This window comes from Ursus arctos, unplaced genomic scaffold (assembly GCF_023065955.2).
Source record: "Ursus arctos isolate Adak ecotype North America unplaced genomic scaffold, UrsArc2.0 scaffold_14, whole genome shotgun sequence".
In the NCBI taxonomy this organism is placed as follows: domain Eukaryota; kingdom Metazoa; phylum Chordata; class Mammalia; order Carnivora; family Ursidae; genus Ursus; species Ursus arctos.
In genome coordinates this window covers 32,603,269-32,627,669 of record NW_026622808.1, presented here as the reverse complement: position 1 = coordinate 32,627,669, position 24,401 = coordinate 32,603,269, and the positions used below count along the sequence as shown (strand labels likewise).

General features: G+C 49.9%; 3 protein-coding genes and 1 long non-coding RNA gene across 8 annotated transcripts in view; 3 read left to right on the top strand and 1 right to left on the bottom strand.

The window, feature by feature from the left end:
• The window catches only part of USP4 (ubiquitin specific peptidase 4), a 49,536-nt gene extending 43,903 nt beyond the window's left edge, over positions 1-5,633 (top strand). For all 3 annotated transcript variants that reach the window (XM_026500831.4, XM_026500832.4, XM_048226747.2), the window contains 6 exons: positions 630-700; positions 956-1,074; positions 1,422-1,571; positions 2,556-2,659; positions 4,419-4,507; positions 4,874-5,633. In XM_026500831.4, the coding sequence (XP_026356616.1) occupies positions 630-700; positions 956-1,074; positions 1,422-1,571; positions 2,556-2,659; positions 4,419-4,507; positions 4,874-5,035 (695 nt within the window). In that variant the 3' untranslated portion in view covers positions 5,036-5,633. The remainder of the gene's footprint in view (positions 1-629; positions 701-955; positions 1,075-1,421; positions 1,572-2,555; positions 2,660-4,418; positions 4,508-4,873) is intronic.
• A 112-nt stretch (positions 5,634-5,745) lies between these two features.
• On the top strand, positions 5,746-9,365 carry CUNH3orf62 (chromosome unknown C3orf62 homolog). Of its 2 annotated transcripts, none has more exons than XM_026500835.4 (4): positions 5,746-5,826; positions 6,492-6,907; positions 7,810-7,901; positions 8,822-9,365. In XM_026500835.4, the coding sequence occupies exons 1-4, from the start codon at positions 5,797-5,799 to the stop codon at positions 9,085-9,087; spliced, it is 804 nt and encodes a 267-aa protein (XP_026356620.2). In that variant the 5' UTR covers positions 5,746-5,796; the 3' UTR covers positions 9,088-9,365. The 2 variants fall into 2 exon arrangements, with proteins under 2 accessions (XP_026356620.2, XP_057168081.1); XM_057312098.1 differs by lacking the exon at positions 5,746-5,826 and adding an exon at positions 5,909-6,148.
• Positions 9,366-11,876: 2,511 nt separating this feature from the next.
• On the top strand, positions 11,877-17,362 carry LOC130543660 (uncharacterized). The gene is made up of 3 exons (XR_008959159.1): positions 11,877-12,066; positions 12,599-16,468; positions 17,280-17,362. It is a non-coding gene; the product is annotated as an uncharacterized LOC130543660 (long non-coding RNA).
• The window catches only part of IHO1 (interactor of HORMAD1 1), a 40,534-nt gene continuing 33,129 nt past the window's right edge, over positions 16,997-24,401 (bottom strand). For both annotated transcript variants that reach the window (XM_026500830.4, XM_057312095.1), the window contains 2 exons: positions 19,277-19,380; positions 16,997-18,935 (listed from right to left, as the gene is read on the bottom strand). In XM_026500830.4, coding sequence (XP_026356615.2) covers positions 17,817-18,935; positions 19,277-19,380 — 1,223 coding nt within the window. In that variant the 3' untranslated portion in view covers positions 16,997-17,816. The remainder of the gene's footprint in view (positions 18,936-19,276; positions 19,381-24,401) is intronic.

Sequence of the window (24,401 nt, the reverse complement as noted above, 5' to 3'; positions counted from 1 at the left end):
TGTGTTCATACCAGCTTTATTGAGGCGTTTTCGGGTCTCTCTCCCTGTCTCTGTAGCTCCCTCTTCTCTGTGCAGCCGCCTCCTCTTGTCAGTGCCTTGCAAATTCTAGCCACTTCCTCGAAGTCCAGTCTTTGGCTCCCCACCTCCGCCTCCCCATCTTCTTCCCCTTTTCTCGCATGCTGCGGCCTGGAAAGTGCCTGCGGGCAGGAAGCTGGGCCGGGGTAGGCCTCACCTTGTTTGTTTGCCTTCTCTCGGGGATCTCACTCTTCCTCTGCCTAGTACCCATCATCTCAAAACCACGGTTTCGTTATTTCATCAGGTTTTCTCATGAGTTAAGGTGGGAGGGTTAAATCTGGTCGCTGTTACTTCATCTTGACCTCTGCTCTATCCTATATAGTTAGCGCCTCTGGAACTTACTGTAGCGTTGAGGAAATCTTTGCCAAAGGATTTGGGGGTCCAGGGGTTCCGAGTTGGCTGGCTCGGGGCAGAGCATTGCTCTTGCTGCGGCTGGTGATGGGGAGCAGGAGTTGATGGTGCAGCCCAAGTGTGTTCTTCTCACTCCATCGCCTGAAGAGCCTCTCCTGTTGCTGGCTGTTAGTACCAAGTGACACTTTGGTCCTCCTCCACAGCTCGATCCACACTGGCCATCGATTGGGACAGTGAGACCCGGAGCCTTTATTATGATGAGCAGGAGTCTGAGGTGGGCGACTCGGGGTTCCTGGTCGGGGGGGATGCTGGGCTCTGCTCCGCTGTGTATTTGGGTCACTCTCACCAGTTCCCCAGCAGTTGAACACATTCTGTGTCAGACTGAGAATGGAAAGCACTTAAAGATTTTGCATTCTATGTTCAGAGGCTCCAGAAAGTACATTCTCTTCTGGGCATGGGAGTTTGTGAGGTGTTGGCTTCGCCTGGAAGAACTTACCTCCCCCCAGAAGTCAGCGCTCTGTTCCCACAGGCCTACGAGAAGCACGTGAGCATGTTGCAGCCTCAGAAGAAGAAGAAGACGGCCGTGGCCCTGAGGGACTGCATCGAGCTCTTCACCACCATGGAGACCCTTGGGGAGCATGACCCCTGGTAGGCAGCTCCCCGGTCTGGGCAGGGGCACCCGTACACCCCGGACTGAGATCTGCTGGGGCTATCTGTGTGCACAAAAACGCTTTTATGGGGGGGGGGGTCACTTCTTGTCACTTCTTTACATGACTGATCCTATATCACAGTCTTTCCGTGCAAATTGTTTTCCAGACAAAGAAAGCCATCCCCCTGTTTCAGAAGGTGGCTTAGAGACAGCCCCCCCTCCCCAAGCTGTCATGCTGAGCGCAGGAAAGGATGTTGTGGGACTGTGGCTGTGCCTCGGTGTTGGGTGCCTGGGGGCCCTGGCTCCCCGCCTCCCCGCTAAGTGGAGGTTTCTCTTTTCTCTGCAGGTACTGTCCTAACTGTAAGAAGCATCAGCAGGCCACTAAGAAGTTTGACCTCTGGTCCTTGCCGAAGATCCTGGTGGTTCACCTCAAACGTTTCTCCTACAATAGATACTGGAGGGATAAGCTCGACACAGTTGTGGAATTCCCAGTCAGGTGGGTCCCTGAGCTGCAGTGTCCTTAGGAAAATTCAAAAGTAGGCAGGAGACCTGGGCACTGATTGGCTGAGAGTTTGTCCCCAAAGACTTCTCTGCATTAGGATGTGTGTTGCTGGGCCCCAGGCAGCTGGACTTTGGCTCACCCCCCCTCCCCCTCCTCCTACCTTTGGAGAGAAGATTCTCCAGCAGAAGTGCTTCCCAGGCTCAGGGTGATGCTGACCCCTGCTGCCCCGTAACTGAATGGCCTCCTGGCCGTCGTTGGTCCAGGGGGCCTGGGCCCAGCTGACAGCACGCACACCACACTGCTTCTCCTTAACTGGCCAGAAAGCAGCCGGAGCGTAGTCTGCTGAGGAGAACTGGAAAACGGGGGGCTGTAGCGGGGTTCCAGAGCCACCTATCCAGTCCCTGGGGCAGAGAGTGGGACTGGCTGTCTACTCGTGGCCCAGGGTCCCAGGATGTAGAGGGACGGGCCCAGGAAAGTAAGTCAACCACATAAGAGTTCGTCCACAAAGTGCAGATTGTGAAGTGCTTCCTGGGGGGTGGGTGTGGAGGTAGAGACACGGACAGAGTATAGACGTTTGTCTAAAAATGTGTTTAACTTTTCTGTATGTTTGAAATTTTCAAAATAAAATGTTGGGAGAAAACGTTTTCTGGGACCTGTTTGGTATTAAGCTGAAATGTTTACGGCACTGACCGTAATGTTGACCCTGACGGCCGTTTCTGCATGATGCTGCGGCCCTCTTATCTGTGCCCAGAGCCCTTCCCCGCCGCTGGGTGTGGGGCTGTAGTGACCTGGGCGTCCGGTGGTCCGCACGAGCCCCCTGTGCCCCTGCCGCCGCGGCCTCTTCATTCATTCCTGCTGCAGTTCGTGTTCGAGTGCTCCCGTGTTCCAGCCTCGTGCATAAAAGGGGTTTGCTGGGTTACCCCAGCTTCTTGCTCTGAGTTTAATGTATTAAAGGCCATTTTTGTGTTTTGTGCCCAGAGCTCTGAACATGTCCGAGTTTGTGTGTGACCTGTCGGCCAGGCCTTACGTGTACGACCTCATTGCCGTGTCTAATCATTACGGAGCCATGGGGGTTGGCCACTGTAAGTACTGGCATCCGCCGCCTCTGACGTGTTGAAATGCCCCCGGCCAGTCTCCCCGGCCGCTCCCCGCATGCCGGGCCCTGTCCCAAGCACTTCACACGGCATCTCAGTCCTCTGCTGTCAAGGCTTCAGGCTTGGTCCAAACTGCTGCTGCTCCTTCGCCACTCACTCTCTCTCTGTCTTTATCTTCATATTCTTCTTCATTTGTTTTTAAGACCTTAGTTGTAAGTAATATCTGCACCCAGCGTGGGGCCCGCACTCATGGCCCCGAGATCAGGAGTTGCGTGCTCCACCGACTGATGGGCCAGGCACCCCTGGTCTTCATGTTCTTGAATCCCGTAGCCCCACCTCTGGGAAGCTGGCCTAAGGGAAGTACTTGACACTGGGAAAAGCTTTATGCCCAAAGATTCACCTATTTGTGATAGTGAAAAATGAGTAGCTGCCTCAGTGACCCAGCAGTGGGCACTGCCGTCCATCTACGTGATGAAAGAGTGCACGGCCCTTGCAGGATAAAATGAATGATAACTTGGGGACATGCCCATGACGTGTTCAAACTTGCGTCATTGCAGAAGCTGGTATCACAATTATGGTAAAGCAAAAAGCAAGGAAACTTCTCTTTGCCCTACCTTATCTTCCAAAATGTCTGAAATGTGTAGGTTTTTGTTTTTGAAATGATTTATTTTTTTATTTGAGAGAGCAAGCGTGTGCAGTGTGGGGGGGCAGAGGGAGAGGGCCAATGGGGGCAGGCCCTCGGCATCTTTTCCTATGTTCTTCACCCCTGCGGTAGGCGCTCCAGTGAGAAGTAAAGGGCTGACGCAAAGTCATGGAGCCGGTGGAGACGAGCAACCAGTTCTCCATTAGAGTCCGTCATTTCGTAGACTCTGGAAGGGACAGGAGTTGCTCATTGCCGCTGCGATTGCTGCTGTAAACACGTCCTGCTGGGGAATAGTATACAGTCAAGACAGGAAGTGTTGGCTGTGGGGAATGCTTGGACCACTGTGAGGAATTGTTACCCAGCCACAGACTTGGACTCACAGTTTCAGAGAAAGATACGTTTAAGGTGTCTTGTCCACATCCCCGTACCGCAAACCCATCGCCCAGCATGTCCCTCACTGGGATTACCCCAGAGGCTCCAGAGGCAGAAAGAAGCAGTAGTAGCCATCTACTGGACCAAGTGGAGTTTAATTTGACCTGTTCTTTTGAGGGCCATTTTCGCTTAAATCTTAAAAGTATCAGCTTCTTTTATGGGTTCCTTAGCTCTGGATTATTGCTTATAGCCATCCTGAAGATTGATATGGGATTTCTCTATTCTTTCAATTCGTTTCCCAAAATTACAGCTTAGAGACTTGGTCCCTTACAGTTCCATTTTTAGCCCCCCCCCCACCTTTTTTTTAAGAGCAGGAGGGAGAGAGATTATGGGAAGGGGAAAGACAATCTTGAGCAGGCTCCACGCCCAGCATGGAACCCGACATGGGACTCAAAATCACAGCCCTGAGATCATGACCTGAGCTGAAATCAAGAGTCGGACACTTAACCAACTGAGCCACCCAGGCGCCCCCATTTTTACCCTTTTTGAGAAAGAACAGATTTAAAAAAAAAAAGGAGTTATCTTTTGGTTGTCACCTGTAAATTACTGTTAATTTCAGGGTCTTTGCTTTATTTTTTTCAGAGTTTTATTGTTGTTTAGTGCAAGCCTGGTAAATTAGCCAGATTAGTTTTCTGGTGAGTGCTAGAGGTGTTTTCTTTGTTGACTTGGCAGACACGGCATATGCGAAGAACAAAGTGAACGGGAAATGGTATTATTTTGATGATAGCAACGTGTCCCTGGCCTCTGAGGATCAGATAGTGGTGAGTAGGCTCTAGTACTTGGTTCCTCCTCTTACCTGACCGGTTAAAGCTGGGAAGTGTCTCCTGTGCTGGTTGGTTATTTGGTCATCCTGATGTGCCAGTGGGTGCTAGATGTGAAGAGAAGAGTTGACTGCCTTTCCTTCCAGGACCCTTCCTAAACGAGAAGCGCCACTCTCTGGGTTCTGTCACAGGCGCCGGCCCTTCCCTGCTCTCTGGGTAGGGTCACCTTTCTGGTGGCCTCTGTGCAAGGATGCACAGGGCAAGACGGCAGATCCCTGAGAGTGGGTTTTAAACAGGGAGCAAAGAGCTGGGAGAATGGGTGATAATTCCAACCGCTGAATGAACTTTACCCCTCTTGTGTTTTAGACAAAAGCAGCTTACGTGCTGTTTTACCAGCGTCGAGATGATGAATTTTATAAAATGCCTTCAGTCGTCGGTTTTCCTGGATCCTCTGAGGGAGGGACGAGCCCAGGCAGCTCACAGCAGGGCACGGGGGACGATGAGGCTTGCAGCATGGACACCAACTGATGCCGCCTCCAAGACCCTGCCGCCCCACAGCACCAGTGTAATCCCCCAGGAGAACATCTTTGACACTTTGAAGACTACTAGTGTTCGGTCTAAAACCCAGATGAGGAAATCCCCTTCTTTTATGAGCAGAAGAAAAAAAAGACCCTGTTTGCTCAGAAGGGTTATGTCAAGAGGCTGAATTATTTTTCTTTTTATACAGGTGGTGAGAAATTTCTGTAAGACCTGTGGAGCTGGAAAGTGGGGGGTCGGGAGGAGGGTGCACAGTGGAGTAAGGCCGATGAGTTCCAAAGAATGGAGAGGAACACTGTAATTGAGTATGGTGGCCACGAAGACCTGCGCAGGCTGCCCTGAGTTCCTGGATTTCTTATTCTGGTGCTGGTTCCTGGTCACCCCAGCAGTCTGCCCACAGTAAACCAAGCCTCCAGTTCACTTGATGTTGTCCCCTTCTCCCTCGCTGTGCACTGACATGGGTTTATAATTCCCTCAAAATTAGTCCCTGAAGCCCGTTTCTGTTTCCCTTTGAGCCATCTTGGAATTTCCAGCTTTCTTCCCCCTAATGAAATGAAGATCTTTCGTGTTGGGGTCTCCCGCCCCTCAATCTCGTGTGGAACCTAGCAGCTCTGTTATGTCCCTTACCATCCTTGATGAATTGAGACGGTTGGAGACGGTGTGGCGCTTTTATTAGGTATCACTTAAAAGAAGTCGGTACACAAAACTGGGTACAGTGGCCCATCCCGTTTTCTCTCCACGTTGGTTTGGGAATGGGAGCCTTCTCCTTCTTAACGACTTTGGTAAGAAGTGAGATTATGCGCCCCCCCCCCCCCCCGCCCCCAGCGGCTTCTGGGCGGTCCCCTCCCCCCCCTCCCCGCCCCTTGCCCCGGCCACCCCCACCCTCCGTCCACTGCATCCGGCCGTTTCCCTCGCTGGTGGGGTGGGGGGGGCTCGCTTCCGCTCCGGCCTAGTGGGTTTTAAGAACGGGGTGGTCGGTCCGGGCATTCTTGTCTGACCTTTAACCTTGGCGGGGGGAGCAGGGAGCGCCATTCTCGGGAGAGCCATCGGCCGGGGCGCGCGCGGCGACCGTTGGCGGGGGTGGCGGTGTGGCCGCGCTGCCGGGTGAGGACGGGGCTGCGGATCTTCCGCCCGAGGGCCGGCTGGGGCTGCAGAGTCGGCCGGGGCGGCAGGGGCGGGCCGGCCCGGAGCTTGGGGAGGCGGGGCCGGGCGTCCCTGGGGCTCCCGCCCGATCGCTGGTTCCTCCGGGAGAACCGCGGGCCACACCCAACACCTGGGGAGGAGGGTGCCCGGAGTGTGGGTTCCTCTGCCCCCTGGCCCGTGGCGTGGATCAAGCTCCAGGAGATGTGTCTTTCGGGGGTGGTTTGCAACTTCGTCTGTAACGTTATTCTCGTGTTGCTCTGTGCATTTCCAATGTGTTACATAATAAAGACGTGGTCGCTTTTAGGGGGAAATGTCTGAAAAACTGAGAAGATGCAGAAAGGAGCTGACCGCAGCCATTGACCGGGCCTTTGAAGGCGTCAGTCATTCCCAGGAGTGCTCCGGCCGGCAGAGGCTGGAGCTGGACGCTGCGCCGCCCTCCTTCCCCCTCCCCGTGCACCGGCTCGTCTGCAGGAGACACCCCCTGGCAGCCTGCTCCTCCGGGGCTCCTTTCATTCCGGCCCCGTGTGCTCCAGAGAGCGAGAGCCCTGCCTTTGCTCCAAACCATGCCCCAGTGAATGCAAAGCCACATGCTTTATGCCCGAAAAGAAAACCTCTGACCAGTAAGGAAAACGTACTGATGCATTCCTCCGTGCTGGCGCCCGAAAGACAGTTTTGGAGAGCCCCGGGAGATGGGGAGAACTGGAGAAAAGACAGCCTAAGGTGATTCCAACCTGACAGTGTAAAAAGTTACAGTCGGGGCTCTCATTTCTGAAAATCTTGAAGTTCCTAAACTGAGTCTGTAGCGGTGCTTCCCCTCTAGGACTCAGACCGTTTCTAGAAACCACTTTGCCCTTCCCACAGGGCTAGCGAACGTTACCTGATTTCTAAGTCACTTTACTTTTTATCCTGCAGAAACAAAAATCCTCATTCCAATGACCATACTAGGGAGAGGCCAGATGAATGGCTGGACCCTACTTCCCGCTTTCATCTTTGCTGCTTCTCCCTTCACCCCCCTTCCCACCCTACCGCGCCCCGCCTCATGAGGTCTTAGACCATCCCTGGGTCAAGATCTCCCCTAGACCGTTTTTTCCCTGATAGCTTTAAAGTTTATTTATTTATGTGATCGCTACACCCAACGTGGGGCTCAAGCTCACCACCCCAAGACCAAGAGTCACACGCTGTTGTGACTGAGCCCACCAGGCACCCCTCTCCCTGGTAGGTTGAAACTGCCTGGTTCTAGGCATCTTGATTTGGAGCAAGGATGACCATATGGGATGGAACGTCAGGGTCCTGCCATCTTGGCTGCCCTGGAGGCAGAGAAGGAAGAAGCCATTTCGTTGGTTCCATTCTAACAAATGTGAACACGGGTGTCTGTAGGCATGAATGCGCTGTCCTTACTGCTGTCGCTGATGCTCATGAGTCATGAGGGTGATGCTGTTAAGTCAACTTCACTGGCTTAGGTTTCCAGTTGTCCTCTCTGATCACAGCATAGGAGCCGATTTAAAGTTACCAGTATGTTTCTGCTTTTAAGATTAACACTGAGTTCCCTACAGTATTTTCTTGAAAGAGGCTCTAATCCTCCACCTTTTCTTCTTTCCCCCCCCCCCACCTGGGGGTTGCAGGAAAGATATGGAGAAAGATTTGAAGGTTGACTCAAACATGCCACTCAGCAATTCTAGCCAAGAGGTCACAAAAGATCTGCTTGATATGATCGGTGAGTACAAAGCACAGGTCCATCCTCTCCTTGGGAGGATAGGTCCTTCACGCAGACTCCTGAGTCAGCTGGTGCCTTAAAAAAAAAAAAATCAACCCAGAAAACAAAATACACTCTTAGTTCTCATCCAGCTACGTGGTGGGTTTGTTCTGGCAGGCTCTATGCGTGGAGCCCTCACGGAGCTGGTAGCCTGAGGAAGTCACACGTGAGTCAGGTCATTCCATACACGGTTACAGTGAATCCCTGGACGTAAGGGACAGGGGTTCCCCAGGACTTGGTGGTTGGGCTTAGTTCTGGAGATAGGACATAGGCAAAGATGGGGTGGGTGGGGTGCAGTCCAGCTTGGGTAGATAATACCAGATGAGAAGGAAAGTTAGAATCGATGCATAGCCTTGGGGGCTGCCTGGAGCTGTCGGCTCTGGAAGAAACTCCAGGTTTGGGGGATGAAAGGGAGGCCTGGTGGGAGGGTCGCTCCCAGGGCCACAGAGCAAGCCGGGTGCCATGCCGCCACGTGAGGGGTTGGAGTCTCCTCCAGGAGCGGCGGGAGGGGAGCTGAAGTCCTCTGCCTCGGCTCGCCATCTTCCACAGTCCTTGCCAGCCCGGGCAGCATTTGAGTCCCCGAAAGACTCCATTTCTTCACCCGATGTCTTGTCATGCCTGCAGGTCAGGGAGTTCCCTGAGGTCCAAGACAAGCCCGTACGTCTCTGTACCCTCCCACTTGCACCTTCCGTGGGTACTGGCGGGTAGTTGGGCTCAACAAAGGCGGAGCCGAAGGGGTGGGCGCCAAGACCAGCTTAGAATTCGGCGCTCGGTCTGGTAGCCTGCCTGCCCTGAAGTCCCTGAAGAGTGGCCACCCGTTTGTGCAGTGTGTCCCGAAACCACTCCCTGGAATTGTAATGCTCAATGTTCTCATTTTTAAGACCATACGAGCATCCGAACTATTGAAGAGTTGGCGGGGAAGCTAGAATTTGAGAACGAGCTGAACCGTGTGTGTGGTCGCTGCGGAGATTCGCCCTTCAGGGAGGAAGCCTGGGCCTTGCTGGTGGACGAGAGCCCTCAGAAGGCCCCAGACAGCGACCCCGGCAGCCTCAAGCAGGCTTTCGATGATCACAATATTGTCGAGACTGTGCTGGACTTGGAAGAGGACTACAATTTGATGACCTCTTTTAAATACCAGATCGAGTGAGGACAGTTGACCGGAGCTTTGGTTCTCTCCAGCAGGCGGCTGCCGGAGTGGTCAGTGTCACTGGGGGCCGCCGCCACGTGGCTGGCAGAATCTGAGTCAGCACACCCTCTTTCACTTCTACTTGTGTCCCTTTTTGAGCTGAAAGCCCAATTTTTTTATTCTGTTGCTTTGAGTTGTTTCTTACTGTTGATTTTTTTCACTTTTCTTGACCTCTCCAGTGTGTTTTTTGATTGCTGTTTAATACACCCCGTACCCAAGGCGGGTGCGGGTGGTGGGCCTCTGCTGTGTCTCCTGGTGTTCTTTTCCATGGGCCCCGGAAGAAGCACTGGGACCACAACCAGGGTGGGCTCGTGCACCCCCGGGACCAGCCCAGGCCAGCACAGCCCGCACAGACTGTGGCCCCAAGCCCTACTACCCTTGCACACCTCGCATACACGGCTGTTTGTTCTCTGCATGGGCTCCATACCCTCCTCGTGTCCAGACCAACGCCTCTCAGCACCCCCAACCCTGACCCTGCTCAGCTTGAAGACTCTGCAGGGGCCTCGTGGTTGTGTTGGAGGGGCTGATCCCCGCCTGACCCGACATTCCCACGAGGCCTCCCCACCACACGCCCCACATCACACACCTGGGCCCCCAGCCAAGGGCAGGGGGAGGAAAAGGTAAACAGAGGTCCTGTCCATCCACCTCCATGACTGAGCCCTCACGCATCCCACGCCAGGCCTGGAGACCCTGGAAGCCACGGGCAGTCCCTGTGGCAATGACCCTGCTGGGGCAAGATGGGCAGGAGGAAAGGAGGAGCCAGGCCCAAAAGCCTAGCCGCAAAAGCCTAGCAGGGCTGGTTCCAACCACACCTCTTGAAAGAAAGGACAAGGACAGCATCAGAAATTATTTTGACAAATGTTCTTTCAGGAAACATAAGCTATCGGGCAAGATTTGACACCTCCCAGAAATGGAGTCTCCGAGAAGTGCCTGCTTTCTGGGCTCAGACGGGGAGCATGGGGTGCGGAGGCTGGTTCAGGGCCTACTGGTAAGACCCAAAGCACTGGGAAGGAAGGCCCCAGTGGCCAAGGGGTCCCCTTGCCAGGCCATCTTTTAGGCTACAGACCTGAGCACAGGGCAGGCTGCAAAGCTGGTGACCCAGGCTCTCAGCGGGAGACCGCACACCCACCCCTGATGGGCCTCCCCTGCTGGGACAGCGTTGGCCACTGCCCTGCCTGGGGCAGAGGGGGACAAGATTAACCGGCGGCTCCTCCCTGGCCACCCCACATTCAGTCCCTGCAGGGGGTGGCACCCTCAAGCACTCACCGCCCGTGGAGTTGGGGACCAGTTTCTTCTCCCTTAGCAGGAAGGACAGGAGCAAATGAGAAGAAAGGCTTACAGCATCCCGGGCTGCCCTGCTCGGGTGAAGAACGGCTGTGTGCGTGGAGCGATGTCCGCTGATATCCAGAAAAACCAGGGCTCACAACCGTGCTTTCCAAGTACTAAGTGTTGATGTGGAGTCTCCCGTGGAGAAGGCGGAGCTTAATCCAGCCCCTGTCCTTTCACCCCCGCCTTGAGGCCGGGCTAGCCTTAATGACACACTTCCAAGGAATAGAGCAGGGAAAAAGAAAAACAGATTTTTTTTTTTTTTAAGATTTTACTTATTTGTCAGAGAGCGAGAGCTTGCACAAGCGGGGGGGAGGCAGGGAGAGGGAGAAGCAGACTCCCTGCTGAGCAGAGTCTGATGCGGGGCTTGATCCCAGGACTTTGGAATCAGGACCTGAGCCGAAGGCAGACGCTTCACCGACTGAGCCACCCAGGCGCCCTAGAACAGTAGATTTCTATGGAAAAGCTGACAGCACCTAAGCGAGTGATGGAGGGGAACACCACCAGTGATGTTGTGTGCATGCCCCCCCCACCCCCGCCATAGGGAGCGAGGAGAAGAGGGCTCCACCTCTGTCGGGTTCTTACCCAGACCCCATGTCCCCGGTCTAGTCACAAGCTATATGTCAGGCAAACCCAGACTGGGGGACGTCCTGCTGGATGCCTGGCCAGCATTCCAGATCGTCAGGGTCATGAAGAACAAGGACAGACTCAAAACCCGTCACAGACTAGCGAAGACTAAGGAGACACTGACTGAACCCCCGTGTGGTATTCTGGATTGCATCCTGGAGCAGAAAGAAGACAATGGAAAAACTGGGGAAGTCTAAATAAAGGCTAGAGTTCATGTGTTTTCTTAGCTTTGACAAATATGCCTCAGTTACGTAAGATTAGGGGAAGCTGGGTGAAGGGTAGATACAAACTGTCATTGTAACCTTCCTGTAAATCTAAAGTTATTCCAAAATTTAAAGTGTATTTATTTTTTTAAAAGTGCACTTGAGCTCCAGTTTGTACAGATGTGTGTGTGAGCACAGTACGTACAGGAGATCGTTACAGAGGGACAAGGGGGTTTGTCTTTTTTTCCCTTGTCCCTATTTTCTAATTTATCTGCAGTGGACAGTATGGCTTCTTAAAGCCCTCATCTCCACCAACCAGCCGTGGGTATCCTTCACCAGCTAACTGACCCGAGCTGACCTTCACAGTCCCCAGAAACCGGGACAGAGGCCAGAGGACCTTGACCCTGAGGATGCTGGGTCCCAGGGACCGGAAGCTCTAGGTCTCCTGGAGCCGCTTCTCAGCATTCCATTGCTGCGAGGGAGGGGGGTGGGCTGGCCCTAACGGGAGAAGACTGAAAAGAAAGGATTCTTTTTTTTTTTTTTTTTAAGATTTTATTTATTTATTTGACAGAAAGAGCCAGCGAGAGAGGGAACACAAGCAGGGGGAGCAGGAGAGGAAGAAGCAGGCTCCCAGCAGAGGAGCCTAATGTGGGGCTCGATCCCAGAACGCCAGGATCACGTCCTGAGCCGAAGGCAGACGCTTAGTGACGGAGCCACCCAGGCATCCCTGAAAAGAAAGGATTATTTCTGCCAGTAGAGGAGACTATGGTCCTTGAGAACAAAGGTCAGCATGGGGGAGGGACCCGGCTCTCCCTGGCAGGACAGACAAACATATTGCTGTTTTAGCTAAGCCTTTATGTAAAAATTCAGATTTACCAGAAGGGTAATTCATCCTGGGATCCTTGAATGAGGAGCTTTTCGTCCCTGTAGAAACACAGCTGTCCAGTTACAGCCGGTGAGCCCTGAGCCTCTGGCTGTGCAGTCCCAGATGAACAGGGTAGTCGTATGGTCATTTCCCCGGTGACATGGACTGCCATCTCTGCATCCCCCGCTCGCTGGGGTGCCCCAAGGAGACCTTCCTGCCTTTGTCATCTGCTTTCCTGGGCAGATGTGTGCTCATTTACATACGCGGGGGTGTTCGGGGAGTGGGTCTCCAGGGACTTAGCTAGAAGGGGAACAGGAGTCTAGAACATTTATTTTAATACAACTTCCTCAGGTTTTCAGGGGGCTGGGACCAAAGGCTCCTCGGGGAGACAATGATAGTCATATTTGAGAAACTAAAAATGTTTCACGTCATTTGGTTCTCTCCCCCGCAGCTCGTCTTGGCAAACCAAACAATCACTGAATTGTCTCCGTGGAAACACCAAACTGTGATTTGGATTAGCCACTCAAAATAGAAACAAGGCAACCTCGAGAATAAATAGGGGCTTTGGAACCTGCTAGTCACAAACTGCGAATTCAAGCCACAGCACAAGGCACGTGAGAAGAGGGGCCCATCCAGCCGTGTAAGAGGTCACCAGGTCCCCTGGCTGCGTCCCACCAGTGTCCCTGCCCAAGCCACTAGAAACCAGCTCTATATGCAGACTGGGAAGACTTTGTAAGGTGGGGGCTGGTCCATAGGAGGTCCTAGGACTTGCTGAGGGGCAGGCAAGGAAGGCTGAGGAGGAAGGGCTAGGGCAAAGGAGAGAGATGAGCCAATGGTTGAGCGAAGGTCGGCAAGGAGCAGAGAGCCACAGCTGAGGCCTGAGAGCCGAGCAACAATTCTTTCAAAAGGACAATTCGGGGATGGCCATGGGCTGGAAATGTTGACCCTGCCTCAGCCTCGTCCAGATTGCCACGTTCTCCACATTCCTGGGCATGGCTGTCTAGCCACATGGGTCTAGAGTCTGAACTCTTGTCAGGGCAGCTGGGGGCGCTTCTAGTTAGCACGCCTCTGCTACTGTGGGCTCCGGCCAGCGCAACCAGGCCCTGGGGCCTGCCTTCTCCTCTCCGGGTCTCCGGGCTCCTCTCCCCCTGCCTCCTGCTCCCCCTCCCTGGGGGACTAGGGGAGCCACCGCCTGGCCCACCTGTCCTGGCTCCTTGGACCCTCCACTTCTGATCCCAAGGCAAACTGCAAGGGTATCAGGAGACCAGGCAGAAGGGAACAGACAACCTGGAGCATGAGTCCCTCACCTGTGCACCCGGGAATGGGCTGACAGGGCAGCGACACCACCCTCCCACTAGAGGAGTCGCGAGCTGTTAGTGATCAAGGAAATTGAGGAAGAGGATTTGCAAAAGAGGCCTAATTCAGGCCAATCTCCCTCTTCCTCAATGGCCAGGCCAGGGGCCCACCGGGTGCCAGCGTGCCACCTCGGCTAACCGGAGCACATAGCGTTCAGTATGGCAGTGACCAGTGAAGAAGGCACGCAGACAAGGGTGGGCACTGCACCGGATTGTAGAGAATTACTGAAAAGGCTTTCATCCCAAGACTCTCCGAGGCTCTGGCCATTTGCTTTCTCCCTGGAGTATGTGGGAGAATGTTAATATTTTATGTTCCAGCTAAATATTTATAGAGTAGACCAAGTTTTACTTAGGAAATCTACTTGACAATGAATCCCAGCCTTAGTGGGGAAGGACTCTCTGTGCTTGGCCGGCTAGAAGATGACTGATTGGATGAAGAGTTTTGGCCTAAAGCCTGGCAGGAAAAAATTTTCAAACCTGCTCAACCCTTGTAGGAAACAACTATCTTTTTCTGAAGGCAGAAAGGCTGCTTTCTGGGCACTTTGGGTGGAGAGGGGTTGCTGGGGAAGAGCGCATATTGCAGGAGACCCCTCATCGGGAGCCCTCTGGAACCTCTGAGACAAAATGCCAAAAGGGAAGTTGCAAAGGGAACCTAGAGAGACCTGACTTTGGGGCAGGGCTGCAAGGAGCTGTTCAAATGGTAAGCAAGACATCCCTGCTGTCAGCACTTGTCAAGTGTCTGCTCGTGTCAGACATTCTCCTGGATGCTGAGGACACAGCAGGCATGAGGCAGATGCTGCTATTGCTTCTGAGGTTTATTTCCCAACCTGCAAGGCAGGTGAAACGTAAGTATGCACATGGTACGCCATTTCAGATGGAGCGGCAGGGGAGAATTAGAACAGGGTAAGGACATGGGCAAGGAGTAGGGCAAGCTTCTACAGGAGTGGTCACACAAGGCCTCTCTGTAGGTGACATTTTTTTTTTAAAGATTTTATTTATTTGACAGAGGGAGACAGCCAGCGAGAGAGGGAACACAGGCAGGGGGAGTGGGAGAGGAAGAAGCAGACTCCCAGTGGATGAGCCCGACATGGGGCTCGATCCCAGAACACCAGGATCACACCCTGAGCCAAAGGCAGACGCTTAACAACTGAGCCACCCAGGAGCCCCTATAGGTGACATTTAAATTGATACCTGAATGTCAAGACAATTAGGTGCTGTGGTTGGCTTTATTTCCATCCTCAGATGTAGCTGGGGTCATGAGCAGAGGGAGGCACCCCTAGGGGGCTCTCCGGGTCCTAGGTCCCTAGACCTCCCATGACATCCGCCCCTGTGTAGCCACATCTCTATCAGCATCCAAAGAGCCAAAAACGTTGTGTGCTCTGGGGATGTGCCTGGGCTATGTCACGCTCACCAAATCTGGCAGGAACACAGTAGTTTAAAAAAAAAAAGTCTTAGGAATAAAATAAGAAACAGAATATCCTTTCTTGATGATTACCAGAAACAGGCGGTGTAATTTTAATTAACCCAGGCTTGTTAGGAGATAAATTTACTGCTCATTCTACAAAAACACCCAGCTCATGGAACACTGAGTCACTCTGATCTTTGACTTCATGACACAAAAAGAAATACTTCTGAAGAAAAACAGAATTTCGTAACTCACAACAGAATCAAAGAACAGAGGGTCCTGCTTTGACATTTCAAAATTGGACAGACCCTTCAATGAGAAGGAAGGCCACAGTCATAAATATTATGAGTTAAAATGATTAAACTTTTCTAATTTTTTAAAGATTTTTATTTATTTGAGAGAGAGAGAGAGAGAAAGCAGGGGCAGAGGGAGAGGGAGAAGCAGTCTCCCTGCTGAGCAGAAGGCAGCCGCTTAACCATCTGAGATACCCAGGTGCCCCAAAATGATTGAACTTTTCAACTTAAAGTAATAAAAGATTTCCAGATACAAAACCCTATGGTCTACAAGCCTTATGCTAACCGCTCAACAGCCACCTGTAGTCAGTTTGAGAAGGGCTGGAAGGAACCCATGGCGTGGCTGGGCCCCTTCCTCCCATGCCTTCCTCGCACACGCAGAGCAAACCAGTAGGGAAGGCAGGAGAGGCTGACGGAGGGCAGGGCAAACAGACACCCAGTGAGGCTCACAGGGCGAGAAAAGGCCCGGCAGCTTGAGGCAGAGCCCAAGTCTGCACTCCCTTGGCCTTGGACAGGGCTGCTGCCATTGCCTATGGCTCCCAGCTACAGGCCACAGGACGTTCTTGATCTGGAAACAGGAGTCAGAGCAGCTGCGGCTGGTGCCTGGTATCCCTGCCAAAGGTGACGAAGGCAAATTAAACTCAGACTTTTGTGGGACACACACCCTTGAAAATAAAGAATGTAAAAATAAGAAAAAAATCAAGAACCATTGCTTTCTATAACGGTCCACTCAGAGGCCCTAGTGTCATTTACTACTGCCTTGAAAATGGTCAACGACATGGATGGAACTAGAGGGTATTACGCTGAGCGCAATAAGTCAGAGAAAGACAAATATCATTTCACTCATATGTGGGATTTCAGAAACAAAAGAGATGAACATAGGGGCAGGGAAGGAAAAATAAGATAAAATCAGAGAGGGAGACAAACCATGAGAGACTCTTAACTCTAGGGAACAAACAGGGTTGCTGGAGGTGGGGGAGGCATGGGGTAACTGGGTGATAGGCGTTAAGGACATGTGATGTAATGTGCACTGTTACATACAATTGATGAATCACTGAATTCTACCCTTGCAACTCATAATACACTATGTTAACTACCTTGAATTTAAATAAAGAATAAAAAAAGAAAAAAGAAAATGGGCAGATTCTGGAAGCCAATCCATCCAGTGAGGATTTTTACTTTCAAACAACAAAGGAAGAGGAACCAGTCTGAGTAGGGTGGTGTTTATTCAAAATCATCTTGGGAGAAGCCTACAGATTAAAAAGATGGTATGTATCTTATCCATTTGGTTTTCTTAAGTTGATGGGAGATCACTTCAATAAACTTAGTGAAAAAATATGCTTTTTTTTTTTTTTAAGATTGTATTTATTTATTTGACAGAGAGAGAGACAGCCAGTGAGAGAGGGAACACAGGCAGGGGGAATGGGAGAGGGAGAAGCAGGCTCCCAGCAGAGCAGGGAGGCCAATGTGGGGCTCAATCCCAGGACCCTGGGATCACGCCCTAAGCCAAAGGCAGTTGCTTAACGACTGAGCCACCCAGGTGTCCCCCCAAAAATATGCTTTTAAGTGTTCTGTTTTTTGTGGGTTTTTGAGAGCGAGAGAGAGAGCAAGCAAGTATGAGTGGGGGGAGGTGCAGAGGGAGAAAGAGAATCTTAAGCAGGCTCCACTCTCAGTACAGAGCCACACGTGGGGCTCAATCTCAGAACCCTGAGATCATGACCCGAACCAAAATCAAGAGTCGGACGCTCAACCAACGGGAGCCACCCAGACGCCCCCCCAAAAAATATGCTTTTAAATGTTTTATATGTTTTATTTTTTGTTACAAAAGAAATATATAACAAAAATTCAAAACTTCTGTAAGATATAAACAGAAAGCCAAAGTCTCATATAAGCCCAATGTTCTCCAGAAATATTACTGGACCTTTAGATGCTTTCATTAGCTTGAAACAGGATGGGGAAAAACAGCCAGGAAGAGAAATGGATTGTGTGGCTTGTACACAGCAGCACTCCGGGCATTCGCTGGGTGCACGTCAGCTCTCCTTCATGGCAGCTTCACATTTTCTGTCCCTCTGTGCGCAGGAGGACTGACAGCGCGTTCTGCAATACATCTACTGATCAAAAATGCGCGCGCTGACTGTGAAGCTGGATAAAAGTAATAGTGAAAATACTGAGCCTGGATAAGTATTGGTTATATGTAGGAAACACTGTGAAGACCAAAACTGTTGTGTTTGGGAGGCATGTTGCCACAGCAACAGTTCTGCGAGAGCCCTTCTGCCACTCGATAGCCGTCCTTTCACCAAAAACGGCACCTCCTCCTGCTGCCCTACACCCAGGCCGCTGCCCCAGCTCCCCACCACTGTCTTCACACATGTCACTCCAATAGGTAAGGATGCGTGGATCTCTTCTGCCTGCCACGGGCAGCACCTGGTACCCCGCATGCCAGAGCTGCTCCCCCAGCCCCGCACCCATCCCGCACTGACCCCCAGCAGGGCCTCTGAGCCTGAGGGCTCCCATCAGGCTTCAGGGACTTTCTGCTGTTGCCAGCTCCAATGCGCGATCCTTTGTCTTTCCGGCTGAGACCAATCAACTATCAGCTGAAGACATTTTGCGGGCTGGTCAGAAGCCATCGTCACTGCTGTCAAAACCCAGGTCATAGAGCATATTCTTCCCTGGCTCCTTGCACAGAGGGGGTTCTGAACTTCCGAGGTTGAGGTCGCTGAACCAGCTCATCTGGCGGTCCCCCTGGGAACTGGGAGAAAGCAGGCCGTTGTCTTGGGAAGAATACCCACTGAGTTGTAAGATGTTTCCTTGTGCGGCCCTCGTTGCCTTACTGCGCATGACTGTTCCTCCCAGAAGAGGGCTGTCTGGCTTTGTGGGGCTGCTGGGGCCCCACAGGCGCAGGGGCTGAGCAAGGGGTAGGGGGGGCCTTTGTGGGCCAGAAACTGGAGGCTGAGGATACTTAGAAATGAAAGCACAAGTTTTGCTAGGGGCTTGTTCTTGCTTCCTGGCTAGCAGCCTGCCTCTGTGGGATTTCCTGGGCTGCTGCTTCCTGCCTTTCCGCCCTCTTTCCCCAGCTCTGCCTTTCTGTGCAGCCACCAACCTTTCTTCACCAGGGGCACATGGAGACACACCTTCGGTTTGACATTTTTGGCAGGTGTTCTTAATGCTGGTTGCACGGTTGTTTAAGTCCAGGGGTATAAGCCTTGAGGTTCCTTGAGAAACCCGGTCCCTACCACCAGGAACTTCAGGGCCTGGGAAGCCGGAGCCATGGTTCTCAGAGCTGGTTTTAGTAAGGGTCTGCACGACCCTGTCCTTGACTTGCCGGTTTCTTTTGCTGGTTCCAGCTGCCATCAGCACAGCCTCTTCTGGGAGAGCATCACTTTCCTCTCCCTTCGTGCAGACACCAAACTCTCCAGGCTGCAGGGAGCCCATACTCCCATCCCACACCGCAGGGCGGGCCGGGGCCTGCCACAGAACCGGTTCCTCCGGAGCAGCTCTGTCCTGCCTGGTGAAATGGAGGCTCTGGGCCAGAGCTGGTGAGGTCTGGGAAGTGCTGTCTTTCACGTGCCTGGGTACCCCAGGGACTGAAATCAATCTCTTCAGCTCTGCTAGGACGCTGGCCACATTCAGCTGGCCTAGCTGCTCACACAGCTGCTGGAAGTCCTTGCTCTGCTGGGCAACTAAAACTTCAAGTTGCTTCAGGTCGGATTTCATTTCTATAAATTCTGCTCGTCTCTAGGGAAAGACAGTGAGGAAAGAGTCATGGACACTGCAGCTCAGAATGTACAATGACATGTGCAAACCAACCAAAGGATGTGCCAGCAGAACCAAAGCTTGTCCCTTGCTGGGTGCTTTACAGAGGAAGCATGGCAACGTTCTGGAGCAGGGCCCCTTGGGTCCATATCATGCCAGAGAACCTTGGAGGAGGAAGTTGGCCCTACCCTGGTCCATCACCAAGGTACCTATCTGGCTTCTGGTCTTGGCTGAAACAAATTGCAACTTTAAAGGTGTCTCTCTGGGTCTTAGTGACAAAGCTAAAAACATACTTGAGGAAAGAGGTTGGGATCCGCACTTACAGCTTCAAATCTCTTCTGTATCTCAGAGATGACCTGCTCCATGTTGCCTTTGTTGTGAACTGATTCCAACACCAGATCACTCTGGGCCCGCATAGCCTCTTGCACTAAATACAGGAAAACGACAATCACTTCATGAAGACTACGGCAATGCCCACCCTGCCCAGACCACAATGGTGATAAAGGGGGGAGGTGGAGTCTGGCTTGGGCCACATGAGCCTGGTCTGCTAGGAAAGACAGGATAACAACCAGATCAGCCTTGGTGAGGACAGGAAGCCAGAGTAGGGTGGTTCTTCCACTGTCTCTTCTTCCCTCCCTCCCTGAGAACATTCTGGCCAAGGCAGACTTAATCTCAGCAACACCTGGGGACTCTGAAACCTGCTGCCCAGACGATGGCACTAACCTCCTCCTTGGCCTACCTTTTTGGTCCTGTCATCAGAGTGATCTCTTCAGAATGTAGATATGTTCATGCCTCCTCTGAAACCTGCACTGAAACTTCCAGTAGCACCTCAGTGGCCACTGGATAAAGTCCGAATCTTTATTTATTTTATTTTTTAAGATTGTATTTTTTCATTTGAGACAGAGAGAGCACAAACAGGGAGAGAGGCAGAGGGAGAAACAGACTCCCCGCCAAGCCGGGAGCCTGATGCGGGCCTCAATCCCAGGACCCAGAGATCATGACCTGAGCTGAAGCAGATGCCCAACCATCTGAGCCACCCAGGCGCCCCGAAGTCCCAAACTTTGAATTGGCCATGAAGACCCAGGCTCACTTCCCCTTACCCTCTCTGTCCATCTCCACATCTCTGAGGTCTATTTCCTGTGTAATCTCTCTCTCACCATTGGCCTTGTCCGTGCCGTTCCCTTGGCTTGGAGTACTTACGTTCTATCCCTTATCAGCTCTACCCATTCCCCTCACTCACCACCTCAGTGCAGCTAATTCCTTTTTTTTTTTTTAAGATTTTATTTATTTATTTGAGAGAGAGAGAACACGAGTAGGGGGAGGGGCAGAAGGAGAAGCAGACTCCGAGATGAGCAGGGAGCCTGACACAGGGCTCAATCCTGGGACTCTGGAATCATGACCTGAGCCGAAGGGACATGCTTAACCGACTGAGCCACCCAGGTGCCCCTCAGTGCAACTAATTCCTATTCTTCCCTCTGCTCTCAGCAGTCACCTCCTTGGAAAACAGCATGTTCTGGCTGGCTTGGGGGCTCCTTTTCTCTGCTGTTGGCACCATGTGTGTGCTCTACCATCACTTATCACCTATCACCCATCACTTATTTATCCCCTATTTACACTTGGTCTGTAATGAACTTGGTGACCTGAGTGCTAACCACTCAGGACTGATACCGATTCTTCTCTTTGGCATAGGGAGATTTTACACACACACACACACACACACACACACACACACACACACACACTACCGAGTCTTCTCTTTGGCATAGGGAGATTTTACACACACACACACACACACACACACACTTAACACATTGTGTTGCAGTCAATTATTGCCACCCTCTTGCTAAATGGGAGGTCATGTGAAGACACTCTTACATTTATTCAACAGTATTTGATGAATATCTACTATATGCTATAAACTATTATAATTTCATATACATATTAAATACATAAAAATATAATTTACAAATAATCAGGAATAATACACCAGATACTCCTTTTATCTTCTCCTACCTATCTAAAGGGTGTTTCAAGATTCTTGACAAATTTTTTTTTAATTTTAGATGGGTAACAAACAACTTGGCAACATGAGAGTGCTAAATTCTTCACAGTAAATGGAAGGAAAATCAGAGTGACATCTGGTGATTGAAAAGACAGGATAACAAACTCAAATTTATGGGATGCTTGGGTGGCTCAGTTGCTTAAGTGTCTGCCTTTTGCTCAGGTCATGATCCCGGGGTCCTGGGATCAAATCCCACATCAGGTTCCTTGCTTAGCGGGGAGCCTTCTTCTCCCTCTGCCTGCTGCTCCCCCTGCTTGTGCTCTCTCTCTGACAAATAAAATCTTAGGGGAAAAAAAAACCCCACAAAAAAACATATTTGAAAACTTGCCTCAATCTGATAGGGCTTTGGTTAGTTCCCCGTGTTCTAACTATTCTGTCTCTTTTATCTTCTCTTATCAGCCCAAGGGCAGGAATTTAACACACGCTATCTAATAAAGCTTAAGTGATTTACTTCAGAGTTTCTCTTTAAAATAAAACATAATCCCCTTCCTAAAATGAGTCTTACACTTCATATTTCTTATATTAACATAAATTCTAGATAGATTAACAATTTTAGTATAATTAAGTAAATCATAAAGTACAAGAAAGAAACATGGGGGAAATTGTAACTTTGTAGGGGAAGGCCTTTCTAAGCAAGACATAAAACCCAGAAGCCATTAAAAAAAAAAAAAGGTGAGTTGTGTATTCTTAAGTTTATTCTTAAGTTGTTTATCTTCTGTGTTACATTTATAAATGGCATCTTTTTTCCCATTACATTTTTTGTTAATTTCTGCTACCTTACTAAATTATCTTATGGTTTGTGGCACTTTCCCAGTGTGTTCTCAGACTATCAAGGGAAAACATGAGACTCAAAAAAATGTCTATAAGGGATTGTACCCAGATAACATAAAGAATCAAGCAGCAAAATGGCATCAAACATCTCAATAGCCAGACTAAAACTAGAAGACAATGGAACCATGCTTTAGAAATTCTGAGGACAAAGCACTTCCCCCTAGGATTCTAGACCCATGTGGAGATAGAGGACATTTTCAAACATGTAATGTATAAAAAAGTTCCCCTCCCATATACTCTTTCTCAGAAAGCTACTGGAAGGTGTGTATCACCAAACACAAGTGTAAACCAAAGTCCAGGAAACAAAGGGATCCAAGCTTGGGGATGAGAAAAAGAGGATCCTTAGAATGACAGTGAAGAGAAGTCCTAAGATTGGGACCTCAGGAGTAATCTGCCCAGTTTGGAGCTGGAAGACTGAGCTCCAGGCAGGGCATCTCTAATGAGAAAATGAAACAGAAAGAATTCTTGATGTGTTTGAATGTATTATTTAGAGATTTACAGTTTTATATGAAAATTATTATCAGATACTGTGCTAGGAATATGGAAACAATCTTGAACAAAACTGTCTACTTACGTACATGAATTTTTGCGGTTTTTTATTTTGAAAAAATAAAAAAGTAAATAGGCATGTACAGATATAAATGAAAGCTGTAATAAATGCTATGATAGGGATTATAATAAAAATAACAGAGTGGGGAACACCTATTTCAGATAAGGCCATCAGAGATGGAGACATTTAAGGTGAAACCAGAAGGATTAAAAGGAGCTAGCCCTGCAAAGATTAGGAGAAGGTTATTCAGATAGAGAAACCAGCAAATGCAAACTGAAAGAGCCTGTTATGACTAGAAATAGACAAGCCAGTGTAGTCTTGCAAAATAGCAGTAAGAAATGATAAATTTTATGTTATGTGTATTTTACCAAAGTAAAAAAAGATTTTTTTTAGAAAGCAAATTTTCTATTACTCAATACAAAGTTAAATTCCATATGTCAACCAATTAGAAAAAGGCTGTTTACTTATGTTTCAAGTACTAGATTCCTATTCCTAAACCCAATTTGTCAAATATTTTTCCAGACATCCTTGTAGATATTTGTAGTAGAAAGCAAATGTAATTATCCTATCCTAGATGAATTCCTAAATAGCGATGTTTCTTAGCAACACTGAACATTACCAACCACAAAAGCAGAGAATGGGGAGGCAAGCAAAGTGTTTAATTCAGTCCTCAGAAAGCATCTATCTGTGGTCCCACATATCCTTTCCTTGTCCCCTGGGAAACGTATATTTGGGATCTTCTCTTTCACAGGAGCTTTTGTATCGAGCTCATTACTTCCAAAGTCTATCCCTTTCTTTTCCTTTTAAAAAGTTCATTTAAGAAAATAACTCAAACCTGTAACAGTATAAAAAAGCATGCAATGAAAAATTGACCGATTCTCTCCCCTGCAGACCTTGGTTCCACTTCCTGGAATTTAACATTATGAGCAGTTTCTGGAATTTTGCATTGATACATTGATACATGTGAATATCCATGTATAGATTATAGATCGTGTGTGTGTATGTACGTGTATGGGTGTTCTCTAGATGGGGACTCATTTCATTTCTGCTTTGGTCATAAACATCAGGTATTTTTAGCTTTTTTGTAAAAATGCCATTTAAAATCCATTTCCATATTCTAGACAGTATCTCTATTTTCTTTGAAGATGAATTTTTTATTCATTTCTATTTTAGCAATTTGATATGGGCTCTACTGACATGAGATCAGATTCTGATCCTTTTCCACCGATGGCCAGTGGTTTTCCTTTTATGTACTGTGTAGTTTTGCTCTCCCTGCCATGCTGATGACAGCCTGAGGAAAGGTCTGGGAGCCTCCATGTATAAGAAGAGATTGCTCAGTCTCCCATTTTATTTGGGATACCCTTCCCAATTTTCACTAACTGGTCACACTCCTTCACCAGATGTGTTCTGGAGTAAATTATGTGCACACAAGCAGCACGCTGCTCTTGTTATTTAACGATGAATACATATTTCCATTTCAACATGGTTCATAAAGATAGACCTCGGGGTGCCTGGGTGGCTCAGTCATTAAGCGTCTGGCTTCGGCTCAGGTCCTGATCCCAGGGTCCTGGGATCGAGCCCCGCATTGGGCCCCCTGCTCCATTGGGAGCCTGCTTCTCCCACTCCCCCTGCTTGTGTTCCCTCTCTCGCTGGCTGTCTCTTTCTCTGTCAAATAAATAAAATCTTTAAAAAAAATTTAAAAAAAATAAAGATAGACCTCATTCTTCTTAATGATTATATGTGCCTTGCTTTGAAAGGCATTTCTCCACTCCAAAATTATAAAAATGTTGCCCATTTTTTCTTACAGTTTTTACGATTTAATCATTACACTTACTGTATTGATTTATATGGAATTTATTTTTATGTATAGAGTTCTCTGTTTTCTAAAGAAGACATTTTTCTGATATTCTTTCTTCTTCCTTCCTTTCTTTATATTTTTTTAAACATTTTATTTTTTTATTTGAGAGAGAGACAGTGAGAGAGAGAGCACAAGCGGGGTGAGGGG

Bases quoted from the DNA above. Each gene is read 5' to 3' on its own strand.
- CUNH3orf62 (XM_026500835.4), top strand. From the start codon at position 5,797: ATGGGAGCCTTCTCCTTCTTAACGACTTTG. The intron at 5,827-6,491 runs GTAAGAAGTGAG...GGTCGCTTTTAG, and splicing joins TCTCCTTCTTAACGACTTTG to GGGGAAATGTCTGAAAAACT. The intron at 7,902-8,821 runs GTGAGTACAAAG...CTCATTTTTAAG, and splicing joins AGATCTGCTTGATATGATCG to ACCATACGAGCATCCGAACT.